Genomic DNA, 17,073 nt, shown 5'->3' on the forward strand with positions numbered 1-17,073 from the left:
AACAACCAACGTCACGTCGCGTCATCCCCATCGTCCGTAATTCCCGGGCAATACTAAAAAGGTGTTGATGATCATCAAATGCAACATCATCATCATCGCGCGTATGACTGTCATGAGCAGCACGATCGGTAAGATACTACTTATACATGGATGTGTGTAGGCATGTATGCCATTTGTTGTTGGTGCCACAACAAAATCAAAAACAAAATATAATACAACAAAAACAATGTTGAATACAAATGAAAAAAAAAAATAGTGTATGAATAAAAATTCAAAGCCAGCAAACGTATATTCAAGAATCATCCGATTTCGAAGACACGTTGCTGCTGTGCTTTCCATTGGTGCAGTGCGTTGCGGGTAGAGATGTGCCAAGCTGTTGGCGACAACCAGACGCCAAAGTGCCTCACACTGTTTTTATATAACTTTTGTTTTTGTATCTATACACGATGGACACACACACATACGTTGGAGCATACCTACATACATCGCTTGTTGTTATTCTTAGCCATTGTTGTTCTTTTGACGTAGTTGGTTATTGCTATTTTTATTTTCGTAGTGAACGTTGTTTTCAGCAGCGCAACACTTGGGCTGCGCTGAGGGTGGAGGCGGCGGTACTCGTACTGCTCTGACAGCAGACAATCTCTCGATTGATTCTCGTTGGGTCATTCGGCTGTTCATTGCTTGATATTTGCTTTTTCTCATACTCATATATTTTATTTTCCGTTGTCTTTGAAGTGTTCTACGGTTGTGCGCTATAATCGTTCTTGAGCTGATCAGATCATGGCTGAGGTAATGCGAATGAAGATTGCCGGGTTGCCAGGCGCTGTTAATGTATTTTGAGTGGTGTGGATTAAGGGATTGATGGATTATAGATTTAGTATTATTGGGTTTTGGAATTTGTTTAGGAAAGTGAGTTTGCAGTTATTAAGTGAGTGCAATTATGTTGGTTGAGGTGTTTCCTGAAATAATTACTGAGATGTAATTTTTCAAGGCAGGTGCTATTAAAGTAATTGCCATTTCTGTCTATCTAAATCACTTAACTCGACGACCAGCACTCAAAATGTATTCTGTAGATATGAAAGATGACATGAAAGGAGAAACTTGTAGTTGAACAGGTTTACGTGGCACGTAAATTTAGGTAAATGCGCTGATGTGGAAAATTGTTTCCTCTATGATTTCTACAGGTCATATGACAAAAGGGGGAAAGGTTGGTTTTGAGGTTCAAAGGTATTCAAAAACAAAATTGGCTGAGAGACAGTTTAGATTACTTTGGTAATAATAATAAAATAATAATTTTGATATTAAAATATTTTCCAAAATGAAGTCTAAGAAGGGCAAAAATCATTTATGAAGACATTAAACGGTGCCAAAACGGTATACTGCGAAAAATATATAGAGTAAGATCGGGTATTGTGGGCTATTCGGGTAATGTGGTCAACGTCTGTATTTTTCATAATAATAAATATGCACTAAAAAGATTTCGTATGAACTTCAAAATTCATATAACTGATGTTTTACGCTGCTCGTCTTTTGAATTCGACTCTCATCAGTAATGGGCAGTTGATCAAAATATTTTGTGAAGTGCAGTCGATTTGTTTTTCATTTGTTTTTTATTCTGCATTTTTTAATGCGGTGAGAAACTCTTTTTAAATTGTTTAAACAAAAGTTTGTAATACTTTTTCCTTGTAAGTGGTACAGTGGCTAATGTGGGCTAGTCAGCGTCGGGTATTGTGAAGACATTACTCCCGTAGTATTTTCCTAATTTTCGTTAATTTTCAAGTTTTGTACAGGGTGGGCCATATAGCGTTTGCTTTTTGAACCACCTATTTTTTTGAGAATGGCAACACAAATGACATGTCAAATGTGTTCGTAATTTACTTAAGGGGGTAGTATGGTATTTTTTTTTTTTCATTTTTTTTTTTTTTTTTTTAAATTATTCTATAACATCTTAAGATTATTGTGTGAAAGTTTGAAGTGCATTAGAGTAAAATTGACAAAGACACAAAGGATTAAGTATCTACCTCTCCAACCGGATTTCACAATCTTCACAAATCTTTAAACGCGTTCTTCTCACACTTGCCTTTTTTACGGTCGGTGTCCACTGTAGATTCATATCTACTGCACCGATTCTTTTCAAATTTGTTTTTTTTGTTTCTTTACTTTATTCACGAGGTAATGACGTCGAGTTTTTTTTTTTAAATTTTGTCATATTTTAAAACAACAAAGTTTTCAAGTTTTTTTTATGAAAAATCGGTGTTTTGACTTCAAAGCGCTTTAAAAAATTAAAAAAAAAAAAAAATTCGATGTTGTTACCTGCGAAACTTTATTAGCTGATGAAATCAATTTGGTTTTTTGATTTTAGTTGATCCAGTAATGAGTTCTGAGGGACACCGCAATAAAACTTTTTTATGAGACGTCCGCGAAGATTCGCTGCCACCAACTCATTTCTTCATAAAAATCAATGAAAATTTCACACAATATTCTTTAAATATGACTTTATAATGAAGTAATTTTAAAATTTTGAATAAATCAACTGTGTCGACAAAAAAAATTTCGAAAAATCTGCTTGTTTTACACCGAATTAACCATACTACCCCCTTAAAGGTTTGACATTTACGAAATGGGATGCTATACGCTCGAATAAAATTGGGAAATATTGAAAACTAATTTCCAAAGTGGTGAGTCTTCTTCATCTTTTCTAATTTTCACATCGGTGGCTACGTCAATAAGCAAAATTGTCGGATTTGGGGCTCAGAAAATCCACACGTTTCTGTAGAGAAGCAAATGCATCCACAACAAGTCACTGTTTGGTGCGGTTTTTGGTCGGGCCATTTTTTTTCGAAAATCAGGGAGGAGCCGCGGTTACAGTAAATGGCGAGCGTTACCGTGACATGCTCAACGAGTTTTTGTTTCCAAAAATTGAAGAGGATGACATGGACGACATTTGGTTTCAACAGGACGGTTCAACTTGTCACACTGCCAAAGTTACACTCGAACTTTTGGCTACCGTTTTTGAAAACCGAATAATCGGCCGAAATTCCGATATCAATTGGCCGCCTTGGAGCTGTGATTTAAGCCCGTTGGACTACTTTTTGTGGGGAGCCGTTAAGGACAAATGCTATGCAAACCATCCAGAGACGATTGATGCTTTAAAACACGAAATCGAAGTTGCCATTCATGAAATTGGAGTCCAAACAATCGAAAATGTGCTTAAAAATTGGGTTGATCGAATGGCCTACTGTAAAGCCAGTTGTGGCAGTCATTTGAACGATATTATTTTTCATTCATAAATGACAATGTTCAATCTTCAAAATAAAATAAAAAGTTTGAAAAAATATTGATTAGTTTTTTTTTTTTTTAGCCGATTCAAAAAGCAAATTTTACATGGCCCACCCTATATTTCCCAATTATACATATTTAGACATGCCAAAAGTGGAGAAATAAGGAAATGGGACCCCGGGACCCAATTGTCAGTTTTTTTTCTTGAAAATCTGAAAAATATTTCCTGATGCCACCATATTGTTAATTTTGAAAAGGCGCATGATTATTTATTAATAAAACTAATTTCTCTTTTCCGATTGATTTTAGATTAATCTCCAAGGGCTTGTGATGATCAACGCAAGGGACTTCTGGAGAAATGGGCTCCACAAAAACAGCGATAACTTTTAAAATTATTATTATTTTTTTTTAATTTTGCTAAAGTCAAGTCGAAACCTGATGTATTAATGCTATATTGTTTTTGTAAAATAAAGCGATTGACTAGCAAAAAAAAATATTGAAAATCATCATTTTTTTGTGCCTCTGACTACCCCCATAAGAGAGCAACACCTTGATGATGTGACGACGCAGAACAGAGGAACCTGGCGTATGCGGACAAGGAGGGTAGACCCCAAATAGGGACAAGGCAAATACGTGAATCATATTTGGCACTTGTAAACTAGACAACTGCAGTACACAAACAGTCATGCAAAGGAGCGTACAAAATAAAGATTTCTAGCACTTACAACTTTTTTAAAATTTTATTTACCAAAAAGTTATTCAAAAACAAAATTCAAATTGAAATATATGTATGCATTAGGCCGGGTCGATTTGTGGGGAGGCAAAAAAATCGCCCATTGCTCTGTGAAAATCATATTCTAGGGCTCAAAATAAGAAACTTTGCCGAAGGAACCATACCTCTAAAACGAATTCTGATGTCCCCCAATTTGGGTCGAACTTTTTAGTTTCTTTTCTCATGTAAAGACCAAAAATGGTGATATTTTGAAATGATTGTATGGGAAACCCCCCAGGGGAGTTCCAGGGGGTGTGCCACTGGCATGGGTGGATCGGCCGTCCAAAGTTAGTGGGGGTCGGTCATACATTTGGACTCGATTGGATCACTCTAAATGGGTCAAAGTGGGATTTTTCGTTCGACCCAAGTTTGGGGGACATCAGAATTCGTTTCAGAGGTATGGTTCCTTCGGCAAAGTTTCTTATTTTGATCCCTAGAATACGATTTTCACAGAGCAATGAGCGATTTTTAAATCGACCCGCCCTAGTATGCATGAATACGTGAATGTGGACCCAAATCACTTCAAAGCAATCTCATTTAGTTTTTAACACATTCGTGGCAACTCTACCAGCAAATGTACCAACATATATTTAGGTGTGTGTATGCGTATTTTTACATAGTACGAGCTGCTTACATACATACATACAAATATGTATAATAATACCGTATGTATATTTGCTCATTGTGCGCCGATCAACAAATTCGTTTTAAATTCGCCACTAAGTTTGCCCGCACGTTGAGGGAATTGCAGCTGAGCCAACGACAGTGCCAGCGCCATCGGCGTCAGCATCACCACCGCTATCGCGGCAATCGCGCACATGTTGCTCTCAATCGAAATTCCTTGCCATTTTTTCTATGCTATGACTTCGGCATAGAATGGCAACAACTAAAAACATAAAATAAAAAAAAATAAAAATAATAAAAAAAACAAGGTTTCTATTCCTGTACCTACTATGTGGCTATAAAGTGGAAGACTACATTGGCAAAGACAACAAGAACAGTAAAAGCTATCAAACAAGAAGTTAAGCGGTCAGCAAAAACCACACCAACAACAATAGCGCACTCAGCCAGCCAGTCTTGTTGGTCGCTTGTCAATTGTAGTGGGTTGGCGTGAATTTGTGACCGAGTGTGTAGGTATGCGCTTGTATGTATGAATGTGTGTGTGTGATTGCTTAAAAATTCTAGTTTTGCGAGTTTTGTTTCGCCACCACAAACATATGTTGATATGTGTGTATGTATATATTTCGCCCAACAACAATTTATGGAGACATATTGGCAGTTAATTTTTTGCTTAGAAATGTATGCACAGACACATACACCGACATACAAATGGGCATAAATATTTCATTAGAATTTCATTTAAGTTATTGCCACCACCGACTAGAGTAGATATTAGTTTTTTTGGTTTTTTATTCTTCCTTCAATGCGTGTGGCAGTTGTATGTATCCAGAGAGTTGTGTGCCTTTGGCACAGTTGGCCACTATCGTCCACTAAAACCTTAAATATTCACGCACACATTGGCATGCCCACTTGAGGTTTTTTATGATTAAAAATATTAGCGGGTGTTTATATGTGGCGTCATTTTATTGGTATTTATTTGTGGCCGGGTTTCAATTGATATCGCATTAGACTAGATTAGATTAGATTTGTGGGGGGTTGGACAAGTACAAGCACTCAGTCAGAAAGATCTTTGTACTACGCCCGGATAGATTACAGTGGAAGGAGTAGAGAGACGGGATAGATACAGTATGGATGGTAAGACGGTCAAATTGGTGCGAGGTCACTCTTCCGCGAATCTTTTGGATTCATTCATGAGGAAGAGGAATAGTGAAGAGGAGAGGTGAGATCCGGAAGAAGAAGCGTATGAACTTGATCTACTCAGTATATCGCAACCCAATATCCTAAGTCTGATTCTGAAAAACGCCGGACAGGCACAGAGAAAATGCTCTGCAGTGCCCTCGTTTTTACGACAAGACAGGCATATTGGGTCGTCAACGATTTCCATGGTGACCATATGTAGACCACAGGCGTTGTGCTCTGCGATTACACCTACCAGTACGCTCAGCTCCTTTCTGCTGAGTTTTAGGAGAAAAGTCGCTAATTTCCTGTTTGGTTCTTTCACAAAGCACTTAGGTACTTTGCAGGAGCCCAACTAAGACCAACGTCTTCTATGGGTAGACCTCATGAAGTCGTCAAGCCATAGTTGAATCGATGCAGAATTAACCTCTAGGAAGGGTCAGGAACACCACTGGGTGTGTGCTTGCAAAGTCTTCATTAGCTAGTTTATCAGCCAACTCGCTCGCTGCAATACCGCAGTGTCCAGTCACCCAAATAAGACAAACTTTGTTGTGTTTTGCAACACTGTTCAGTTTTGTCTTACATTAACCGACCAATTTCGAAGAGCAGCGTGGGTTAGCGAGGGCTCTCAGTGCAGTATGACTGTCACTACAAATTCAAAAACTGCTACCCCGCCACTTTTTCTCAATTAGCCAGTATACTACGCTCAAGATAGCATAAAACTCCGTAAAGAATACCGTGGCCATCTGTCCTGCGGCATAGGAGTACTTAGTGTCTTCGTCTAAGTACCATCCAGATCCGCTTCCATCACTGGTTTTGGATCCGTCGGTATCGAAAGTATGCTGAAATCCCGTTAATAGATCCTCTGGACTTAACCATTGATCTCTATCTGGAATCAAAACGGCAAGTTTAGGATGGCATTAAGGGCATCCCGAGATGTCGTACTCAAAGCACCTGTTATTACTAAAGCACACACTTCTCTAAAGTCTGGTTAGGGGGTTTCCTCTGGAGTTAACCATATTAGCCAGACTACAGAGGCCTATGTGATAATGGGTCTAATCAGAGTGATGTGCAACCAGTGTACAGAATGGAGCCACAAGCCATACAACACGGAAAAACATTGCATTAGTGCAATCTATGTTTCCCGGTCTATTAATTTCACGTAATGGCGGCATAAACCGGTCACCTGGACCAACTAACGATCTACTTTTTGTGGGATTTTTGAAAAGCAAAGTCTACGTGAATAAGCCAACAATGACTGTAGCGCTGAAACAAAACATTTGGATCGAGATTGCTGAGCTCTATGCCATAATGTCTGGCTGAGTCCTTAAAAATTTTAATTCTCGCGTGACAGCCGTAGACGTTATTAAGGGGGCATTTAAATTATGCCATTTCCTCAAATAATAAATAAAGGGTTAGGCGTAGTCAAAATTTTCAAAAAATGGGATTTTTTTTGCATTTTCTTAAAGTATAATATCTTTAAAATATTGTGTGAACATTTGAAGTGAAACCGAAAATAACTTTTCGAGTTACTCAACAATTAACAGGGACGCTCGGGCGCTCCGGAATCGATAGCAAAACTTTAAATGCATTTTTCTCAAAACTATGTTTTTTGAACTGGTGTTCACCGTAACTTAAAACCCGATTTGAAAAACAAAAATCTGAAAAATATTTCCTGACTTTGACTACCCCTAACCCCTTAGGAGCCGTAATTTTGAAAAATAGAAATCTAATTTTTTACATATTTTATTTTCAAACAAGACCCTCTATAATATAAATTTCAATCATCACAGTTTTTAGCGTTGCTGGCAAATTCCAAGTGCTAATAGTCTAATATTTTTCCTGTGTTATTTAAAACCAGCGCTTGGAATGCAAAAATGAGAAATGTAAAGAAACCGACACCAACTTTTCTTACATTCGCATGTCAATAGCTTTGTTGTTTGTATTATTCAATATACGTAAGTATGTGTTGCGAGTATATTCTAATGAGCTAAGTAAATCTAACAAGTCATTCAATGGCGTTTGGATGTTGCATTCCTGTTTTTATAGGTTTTAAGTATAACATTTCTTATCAACAGCTTTTCTATTTATGCCCATATTTACTCATGTCGGGTATATGCAGATTGTGCAATGTACATATGTGTGTGTGTAAGTATGTGAAATAGATGAATAACGCCAGCTGCGATCGCAGCGCTTTAATGAAAAATAGCAGCTATATAATTTTTGTTTTTTTTTTCTGTACGTACTACGTGTGCCATAAATAAATATATATGTACATATGTACTGTGATATATGTGAAGCGGTATGCAATGTATGTATGTACGTATCGTATCCGACTTTAAATACATATGAACATATGCTTTTACCGAACGAGATAACGTTAACAGAACTGGACCAGATGCATGCACCAGAGTGATTGAGTGCTGTTTTTTCAATCCATTCATAGGGGGTTAGGTGTAGTCAGAATTTTCAAAAAATTAGACTTTTGTTTTTTGCATTTTTTTTTAATTTGAAGTGAATCCCACAAATATTTTTCGAGTTATTCAACAATTAACAAAGGGCGCTTGGGCGCTCCGGAGCCGATAGCAACTTTCAATGGCCTCCGCGAAGGCAGACACCCTGCCGTGGTGCGGAGGCTTAGTCGAATCACTAATCAGACCTTATCAATGGATGATAGTGTGGTGCTTTGAATACATTCCAGTATTGAGCGAATGCACTCAATTCCCTTGATTCGGGCTGCTTTTTGAACGATGACCAAGCTCTGCCCTGGGTCGGAACATGGTGTTATACGACCCGTGCCGAGGTTCAGCCTGGCTGGTGACCCAGACCAAAAATAGCCCAGTCACGAACGGAGTGTTCCGGATACCTGGAGACCTCCGGTTCTATCTAGCCTTACCTGTGCACACAGACCTCTGCACAGGCGGACACTCGTGGGACCAAAAATTAATTCGAACAGGAAATACGTTACTTACAAGGAGGTCGGTCCTCCCAAAAAACCAACAAAGCTGGCTTCGACTACTGCTACAGCTGAGAGGAAGGCAGTGGTCAGACCGCCGCTTTTAGGAGCTAGAGGAGGCGTAAGCGAAACGGCGAGCACTGCGGGGGGCGAGGAGGCTTGGGTAAACCGGCCTCAAATCGGCCAATAGCAGGAACTGCGGGGGCAACTCTGCTTAGGACAAACAATCCCCATCCCACCTCAACCTCTTATAGAGGGCGGGGCTCGGCACCTGCTTTTAGCTTAACCGGCAGGTTGCCATAGAAGGGCCTAGTACCTCTAGACAGTTTACAAGCGCAGAATGGGATGGACCGGCTAAACATGTCCGTCCCTCCAAGCAAAATTATTATGAGAAGAAGGCGGCCAACAGGGTCTTATTTAGACTAGGAGAGATAGCAATAGACCAGCTAACCGAAGACCAGGCTAAATCGCTGGAGTGGGCAAAGGGAGTAATATCCGTTTTGGGAAAATCGGCGGGTGCTACTCCTAGCTAAAATCAGAGCAGGTTGTCTAGGTAAATACTTTTTTAATTCTCTTACAGAACTATCTGGCGTGGGGTTGGGATCAATACTACGTTTCGTAAGAGCCACAAAATGGTTCCACGAAGGAAGATAAATGAGGTTCCCGTGTAGCACAGTGCTATCACAATGGACCTGTACGGTCTAAGTGAGTTGGTCGTGCAGACCCACTACCACCGTAACCTAACCTAACCTAACCTAACCTAACCTAAATGGGTTTTTCTCAAAACTATGTTTTTTGAACTGGTGATCACTGTAACTTAAAAACAGCTTAGTAGATTTCAATAAACTTTATACTGCTTTTGAAAAAAAAACTCGTGCCTGAGCGCAGGATTTTTTTATCGATTTTTTTTAACAATTAATTGTCGGTTTTTTTCTCGAAAATCTGAAAAAGATTTCCTGAGGCCGCCATATTGTTATTTTTGAAAAAAGCTTCGATCAGACACAATATTATTTATTAATAAAACTAATTTCTCGAGCTCCATACAAACAGCGATAACTTTTACAGTTACTAGAATTTTTTTTTTTAATTTTGCTAAAGTCAAGACGAAATCTGATGTATTAATGCTATGTTTTTATTTTTGTTAAATAAAGCAATTGACTAGCAAATAAAAATTATTGAAAATATTAATTTTTTCGGGCCTCTGACTACCCCTAACTCCTTAATTACAGGGAACGAGGTAGCTGATAAATTGGCAAATGAAGGCTCTGCAAGTATGCCACTAGGCCCTGAACCCTTTCTAGACGTCAATTCCGCGTCGATTCAACTATGGATTGACGACTTCATGAGGTCTACCCACAGAGGTCGTTGGTCTGAGTTGAACTCGTTGAGAGTAGCCAAGTGCTTTGTGAAAGAAAAATAGCGACCTTTCCACTAAAACTCAGCATAAAGGAGCTGATAGTACTGGCAGGTGTAATCACAGGGCACAACGCCTATGGTCAGCATATGGCTGCCCAGGGGGATCGCCGACAGCCCGATATGCCTATCCTATCTTTGAGAATGACGACACTGCAGAGCATTTTCTCTGTAGCTGTCCTGCATTTTCCAGAATCAGACGTAGGGTGTTGGGTTGCGATATATTGAATATGGATAAAAATCATACTCTTCCTCTTTCGGATCTCTTAAAATTCATCAATGAATCCAAGAGATTTGTGGAAGAGTGACCTCAAACCAATTTATCCGTCTTACCATCCACTTGTTATCTTTCCTATCTTTATTCTTTCTACTGAAATTTATCCGGGTGTAGTACAATGATTTACTGACTGAGTGCTTGGACTTGTCCAACCCCCCCACAAATCTAATATAATCTAATCTAAACCCCTTAATTTGTTTTTGTGCATTTTCTAGAAAGCATGGAACTTTATAAAATTTTTATTGTGCAATGAATTAGATTTTTATAAAAAAATAAAAATTATAATATATAAAAAATCCAAGTTGGCAACAAAAATATTGCGAATATTGTAAAAAGATGAGGTGACTAATTATGTGAACACAATTGTATATATGCAGGAATGTATGTGTGTCTGTGCTAGTGTTCCTGCACACAAAGGTGTTTCTAATCACATCAATCAAATAAGATAAACAGGCAAAGCGCATTGAATAAATGCGTACGCCTATGCACATTTCCTCTTTCTTTACAATCACTCTTCCATTGACATTCAACCATCGGCCAAGATAGGTTGAATGAACAAACGAAACTACATAAACTTTTACGATTATTTAATGGCTACATTTGATAAACTGGTTTGATTAAATGACACCTTTACCGTCACATCATCGTGAAAGTGAATGAATGAGTGGGTATGACGTAGTCTTTTGCTCGTATACCCGTACACATAAATGGCATGTAGGCTTTTATGGCAAGCAATAAGAAGTTTGCATATAGTGACATACACACAAACATAAATAATGATCAATAAACTATAAAACTATAAAAGGAGGTATACCTCTGTATGGTACGAGTACTATGTAGTATTAGTGCACCTGTGCTACAGGGAGCATACAAAACTACGAGTCGCATTTACTCAATAAGCCGTGTAGCCTCTACCGTTGTCGAGTATAGCCTGGCATCTTCTCGGCATGCCTTGAAGCAGATTTTCTGTGTGGCTCGTTGACAAAACAGGACCAGATTTTGCGAACTTCAATCATGGACTGGCCTCCCGGCAAGATGCGTTATCATTATTTCCCACATATTTTCAATGGGATTGGCGTCTGGGGACTGGAAAGGCCAGGCCATTACTGTGACGCCATTTCCTTGTTTCCAGGCCTTACAGAGTCGGCTTTGGGGTTTTGGATCATTATCCTCTTGCAAGACCCAATCATTGTTTTTTCCTGGGTACATCTTTTTCACCGACTTCAAAAGTCCTCGATTGTAAATGTCGACCATTTTTTCGGCATTCAAATTTTGGGTGGAGAGCTTCAAACATCCGAAGCCGCGCTCGGAGCAGCAACACGAAACTTTCACTTTCACCGGGTGTTAAACAGTGTGCTGTACGATTTTAGTATGGGTCATAGGCAAAGTGTAGCCCAAGTCCAGAAAGTTGCTTCATACGAGAAAACAACCTTACTCCAATAAGTTTCCAACTTTGCGTTTCTCAATGAGAGTAGTGGTTGCGTTTTTGAGAGTAGTGGTTTTGATGATGTGGGACAGTAGGATATGTTCGCCTCCTTCAGTCGACGTTCGATGCTGTTGATACTCACATCTATTTCCTTTTTAGCAATAATTTGCTTGCTTGGTGTAGTCACAAAGAAGTGTCTCGCTTAAAAAGTTGGACGATCACTTTATCCTGCTGTTTTGTCGTCACTCGCTTCAAGACGCGCTCGGAAAAGTCATCAACTTTTTTGTCCCATTTATTCCACTGATTCCACATCACAAAAAACTTTTTTGATTTTTTAATCACTTTTGCAGGCGCGGCGTAAGATAATTTCGGCTCTTTCAAATGCGCGCATTAAAATACCGCCTCGAAATGCTTTCGCGTATTTCTCACTCATTTTTACTTGGTTGCGTTTACGGGAAAGTTTCAAACGACACTAACCTGAGTTGGCACTGGCGTTGTAGCCCTTAAGTGGGACTACAGGGTTGCCCATATTCGACGGACCCGACGGATTTCGATGACTCTTTGGGCCCATTCCAATCGACGAGGCTTGTCCGCAGGCAACAATCTTTGCGTGAATTGAGTCTTATACGGGAATAAATGCAAATCAATGCGGATAATTCGTTGTAAAGTGGTCCGAGCAATGCCCAACTGCTGAGAACGGTGATTTTGGGATGTCCTTGGCGACGCCTTGGTCGGTTTTGATTTGGCCTCTTTGGATTAAAAAGAGCATCACCAGTCGATAACCTTTCGTACAAACATTTAATGGTGTTCTTAGAAGGCGCACTTTTCACATTATTTCATTTTTTATACGCACGTTGAGTTTTCACAATTGACTTCTTTTATTGAATGTAAATTTCAACAGCTTGGGAGCGCTCGCGTGGCGTGTTCCATGGTAAAAATCTGATTGGACTGACGCTTCCAACGCGGTATGTCATTAAGCAATCTGACGTCTCTGTCAAAAGATACAGGGTTGCCAGATGGGTCCGTCGAATATTGGCAACCCTGTATTACGCATCAAAAAACAGAACGAAATCTATCTTAAAGTTAGATGAAAAAATCGGTTCTTTTCTTCTGACACAGACTGCATAGACTTACTTCTGAGTTTCATAGAGCCAGCGCAAAATTTATATTTATTAACTAAGCCAAATATTTTGATTCTTCCACAAAGTTGTGAGAGTACAATATTTTCTTTTTGGGCCGTGATTTCGTGAGGCTTTCAATGAATTGTAGAGAAGCAATTTGGGTACTATTCCCTACTGCAGTCTGAGGTACCATCTAAACAATATTGGTCTATCCGAGACCAATGTCTGCCGCTTTTGCGAAATGGACATAGAAAGCTCAGAACATGTGCTTTGTGAGTGTCCTGCGTTGGGCAGACAAAGACTTCACCACCTTGGTGGTATCGTAGTATCTCCATGCAATCTTTGGAACAACAAACCCAAAACTGTGCTAAAATTTCTAAAAAGCCTAAAACTCTAGGGTTACAAAATAGGCCTTTCACAATAGATCAGCTCTGGTCGCAGTGCGTAATGGCCTTCTAATAATAATAATTCCCTAAATGAACCGTTTCTATATTAGGGTAAAACAACAACAAGAAAGAGTCCTAGAGGGCTAAGCAACTATAGCAGAGTGTGCAATTCCGAACTGTTTAATGAAATCGGCTATACAAAAAGGAGTAGGAGAGCTGGAAGCCTTAGCTTCTAGTGCAATATTCATGAGTAATGCCTCAACATTCAGAATGTTGTTTGTGGTTATTCTTCAATTGTCGTTATTGAGGTGACTCTAGACTTCGTAGACTACGCCCTTGAGCCCTTGAGCTGAAGTTTTTTCAGACATCCAACGTGTGTAGCTGTGTAAGTAAACTCCACAGCTCTTCTTCTAACTGCAAACTTAATGAGCTTGGCAGATGGATTACTTTGACACTTTTGAAGGTATGTAGATAAAATGACATTTAGGGCAACGAAAAGGCTGATGCCGAAATTTATTAGACCTTAACAAATAGTGGCATACAGTCAAGCCACGTGCAACCCGGCTAGCAGCCATCTATTGTCTTAGAAATATTACAGGTAATGCCGCAGCACTCCCAGACAGTTTAAAGCTGAGTCGATACCAAGAGCTTGCGCTAATTGGACATAAGAACCCGCCTTAAACTCACAATTTATTCCTCTAATCGAGAACTGCACAGACTCTTGTTGAGATGACGAACTGTAGCGACAAGGCATATTTGGAAAAGGATTAGGTTTCCTTTACCTGCAGCGGTTTTTGTTTTTTTTTGAGGTGATGTGTTCGAGAGAGCTTTTGGGATTAACAAAGCCGCATCCTTTATTAGCTGTAGAAATCTCAACTGGACATTTTTGGGTGGAAACGCATGACGGAAGGCTCAAATGAACTACGCATGTGAGTGTCTGAGATCTCAAGGCCGCTGCCAAAATCTAAATAGTAAAAATGTGGCTGCTCCCAAAATCCAAAAAGTAATATTTACACATTATAGTGAGTTCATATTTAGGTTAAATGGCAAGGTAGTAATGTAGACCACTATCTGTTAAAAATTCCAAAACTTAAAGGAAGAAAAGCCATCTAGAGCCATCTAATGGCGCAGAGAAACGGGATCTAGGCTAGAAAACTGTCTCTGACTATCCCCCAAAAGGACACTGAGGAACCTCAAGCGCCTACCCGTCAGACCCAGACATTTGCAAGGAAAGTGTTCATCAGTCTTTCTCTGCCGGATCCCCCAGCTTCTGCTCTGCAATTGGGGTTTTACGCAAGTCCAAGTTTCTCCACATGAGTTCCGCTCAGCCAGTGGCCGTTGACCACCGCTATGAGTTTGGAAATTGAATAGCGCGAGAGTTCGCATAACAAATTATTTTGCTACGCAATCTTTCTAATTAACAGCAAAAGTTTCTCTAAGTGAAGGAGTAACAAACGCAAAGGAAAGGATCGGGCAAGATTAGCGTTGTAAATTTCAACGGAACTTTCGCTGAGCACGTGGCCCTACACTGTTCACGATTTTTACGCACAAAATCAGGGTCTTAGATATGGAAGACTAAAATTGGAAATATATATAATTCCAAATGAGAAACTCTCAATTTACTAATATAATCAGCTGTTAAATACCAAAACGTGGTGCTTAATCACATCATAGATAAGAAAATTTGAGTATGCCTAGAAAATTTTTCTTGAATAGCTTTGTTATTTAGTTTTCTAAGCAAAACTATCGAGGTATTGAATTCAGTGCAGAGCGATCGAGGTGTCTATGGCTGCTGTTGTCCCCCTTGCGCTCACTGCACTGCTCTCGTTGCTGTTGCTATGCGAATTCTCTTTTGGTGTTGTCCGTGCCATTCACACAGGAAAACTCCATCGACTGCAATTGTTTTAGTTTTTAGTCTGCAGCCAACAACAACATTGAGAATTATGACAACTCAAAGCAAGTTGCCCGAGCGCGAGCAACTCAGTGCTCCTCTCCTTTCCTCATCTCCCCTCGCCCACAAGTCACAAGTTGTTTCAACCAAAGGTGGCACTGTGTGAACGCGATCTTTACTAGCTTCGGTAATATTTACTTTTCTAACCATCAGCGCCTAAGTAATTGCAATACGATTATTTGTTACATTGAAGACAGGCAAATCTACATCAGACAAAATAGTCAGCAATGATTTATGTAAATCACTGAGGGCGAGCTGCTATTGACATACCCACTGACGGCTACCTGATGACTTCTTAAGCTTTTCTGTTAGCGAGCTACTTAATTTTTTTATTTGTTTGTTGCTGTTCTGTTTGTGTCCTAAGCCATCAACACTCGCAGCTGTTCTTGTTTGTGAGTGAGGCAGCTGTGCCACAGCTACCATCGATCAGTGCTGACTACGACGCGCAGTCATTCAGTCACTCAGTAGTCACTCACTTGTTCACACACACATACAGACATACCTTGAGCCGCGACAGCGCTACATTTAACTCGCCGATTGATAGCTTCCAATCGATTGATCAGTTGTTCGATCTATTGTTCATTCTTTATTAAATCGACTGCCGCCGCATTTCCGTTTCAACAATGGACGCGCAACATAAGAAGCATCTTTGGTTACACAAAAAAAGAAAAAAAACATTTCCTTATGCATTGCAATCATGCGCGCAGGCGATCAATGATCCTCGCATTACATATTCACCCACTGGAAAAGAGTAAAGCTGCGCGCGCGACGACTCAACTTAACTCGATTCATATGAGCGGTCGATCGACGTTATAATTGTTTATTTATTTTGATTGGTTGTGCGTATATGTGTAACACGAGTGTGCTTGTGTGTGTGCATGCACATCGTCATTGTGAATGTCAGTTCGCTGGCGTGTCTGTAAATAAATGTTGGCGACGGCGGCGTGTGTTGTTCGGGGCTCGTACGCTCAAATTGGTGTTGCTGCCTACAATTTTCTACAGCCTTCTGTTGTGGTTTTAATATTTCTTTTTTTTTTTTTTGCTGTAGTTGTTGTTGTTTGGGAATCGCCATTGTGGCGACTGCACGATTTACAGGTATACACACAGACGCACATCACGCGCGCACTTAGCGCATTCACCGGTTTCGCGCCGCACCTCTATTAAATCAGTTTGCCGCAGCCGTCGCGTTTGGTTTGGAGTCAATAAAACGCGCGCACATTGCACAGTGGCGGGGCGGGTGAGGGCGCGCGCGCTATTGCGTTCGCAGACTTGCGTCGCCAACAAGTTATGTCGTATCTACTTGGTTGTTGGTGGTTGTGCCCCGGCCAAGTGGCTTGCCTGGGCTGTTGATTGTCGGTTGTTGGCCGCGCATTGTCTGACTGCATGCGGATTGACTGTGGCCGCGTTTTGCCGACCGATTCAAAGCTGTGCAACGTTTGGCGGTTGTTGATTTGTGTTGATGCGGCGCGGTCATGTTGCTATTATTGTTGTTGTTGTGGTTTTAGCTTGCTATGTTTCAGTTCTTTTTTTCTGTACACTTGCCTGTTCTTTACAATCTTCCACATACGCGCACAAATCAGTGGAATCGCCGCTTGTAAATATTTTCGCTGCAACGGACAGCTGTTGCTCGATTGCGCTTTTTTGTTGCTTCTCTCTCCTAAGTTGGCTTGGTTGTGTATGCATACATATCCGTAT

At 40.1% G+C, this 17,073-nt stretch overlaps 1 protein-coding gene across 1 annotated transcript in view; it reads right to left on the reverse strand.

The window, feature by feature from the left end:
* Positions 1 to 16,852, reverse strand: part of LOC129246501 (uncharacterized) — a 106,106-nt gene extending 89,254 nt beyond the window's left edge. The window contains exon 1 of the mRNA XM_054885371.1: positions 16,679 to 16,852. Within this exon, the coding sequence (XP_054741346.1) occupies positions 16,679 to 16,852 (174 nt within the window). The remainder of the gene's footprint in view (positions 1 to 16,678) is intronic.
* Positions 16,853 to 17,073: the final 221 nt, after the last annotated feature.

The sequence above is a fragment of the Anastrepha obliqua genome, chromosome 4, assembly GCF_027943255.1.
Source record: "Anastrepha obliqua isolate idAnaObli1 chromosome 4, idAnaObli1_1.0, whole genome shotgun sequence".
NCBI classification, from domain to species: Eukaryota; Metazoa; Arthropoda; class Insecta; order Diptera; family Tephritidae; genus Anastrepha; species Anastrepha obliqua.